Source organism: Genypterus blacodes, unplaced genomic scaffold (assembly GCF_046128005.1).
Source record: "Genypterus blacodes isolate CSIRO-AG114 ecotype Tasmania unplaced genomic scaffold, CSIRO-AGI_Gbla_v1 ptg000133l_1, whole genome shotgun sequence".
Classification (NCBI taxonomy): Eukaryota; Metazoa; Chordata; class Actinopteri; order Ophidiiformes; family Ophidiidae; genus Genypterus; species Genypterus blacodes.
In genome coordinates, this window is record NW_027466935.1 from 2,817,501 (window position 1) to 2,818,658 (window position 1,158).

The 1,158-nt window shown below is 40.9% G+C and overlaps 1 protein-coding gene across 1 annotated transcript in view; it reads right to left on the reverse strand.

Moving 5' to 3' along the window:
• The window catches only part of rbp4l (retinol binding protein 4, like), a 1,400-nt gene extending 979 nt beyond the window's left edge, over positions 1–421 (reverse strand). Inside the window, exons 1-2 of the mRNA XM_076164141.1 lie at positions 305–421; positions 81–217 (exon numbers count right to left, since the gene is read on the reverse strand). Of these exons, the coding sequence (XP_076020256.1) occupies positions 81–217; positions 305–421 (254 nt within the window). The remainder of the gene's footprint in view (positions 1–80; positions 218–304) is intronic.
• Between the last annotated feature and the right edge of the window lie 737 nt (positions 422–1,158).

Here is a 1,158-nt window from a genome sequence, read left to right on the forward strand (position 1 = left end):
TTTAAAGCAAATGACATAATCCTATCCTCTACAAACAGCAGATAATTGGAAGAATCTGTCTGTTTTGCCCTTGGACGTACCCAAAGAGAGTGACACGTCCCTTGGAGGAAGCCATCAAGCTGCCGTCATCGTCGATGGTGTACTCAGCCGAGATGTTGTCCTGCAGGAACAGGCCCTCTGGGTCTTTCTTCTGCAGTGCATACCACTTTCCTGAATACTGCAATAAAATAGAAGAAGTAAAGGTGTCAGAACCTGCCGTAAACTTTCATTTAATTTGTAAAACCTAAAAAAATAATTCACTCACTCGCACGCGGTCAAAGTCCTGTTTGACGTTGAAGCTGTCGACCACACAGGAGGCAGACAGGGAGCGCTCGATGCAGGACAGCAGGACCACCAGCAGGGTCAGCTTGCAGGATCCCATTCTGCATTGAACACACATCAATGATTTTAATCGACGGTAAATATCAAGACCACAAATAAATACAGCGTGCACCGAGATACATTTGTTAAATTGTTAAATTGCTGGACACAATTTGGATGAACATGGTTCTCAGTTGAAATACATAAAACCACAAGGGTAGTTGTTAATAATAGTTATGTTTGAGCATAGCAATAGAGTCTGAAACACATTCTTAATTCATTTATTCCCTAGTAATTCAGAAAATATCTTATGGAAGACAACACTGTGCATCCACAATACATAGAGTTCACAAGTTACACCAAATGATATCAGTGCAACCTGCAGAATACCAAAGCTTTAGCTGGATACTGCTCATACATTTAAGCATAAGCAATTAACAGACACCATATTGACTATTATGATTGTCCGGTTTCTTACCTGTTGTTGTGTGATTTCGGTTCAAAGTAGCAACAGTGATGAATTTCTAGCGTGTAGTTTTCCACCAGATTGGTTCTTGTGTCTGCCGAAGCCTTTATATACACACTCCACACACAAGCTTATGGCTGATTTTCATTGCTTGGAACTAAATAAGGTGCTTAAATCTAGAGGTAATCCTGTTGGGTTGAAGTCCTTACGGTAATCTGGGTTCAAAACTGCCCATGACTGGCTATATAACTCAAACAAGCTGAGGTCACCACAGATAAAAACAGAGATGAAGTGCTGCTGACTGGTACCAAACTACGTCTCTCACATAATCA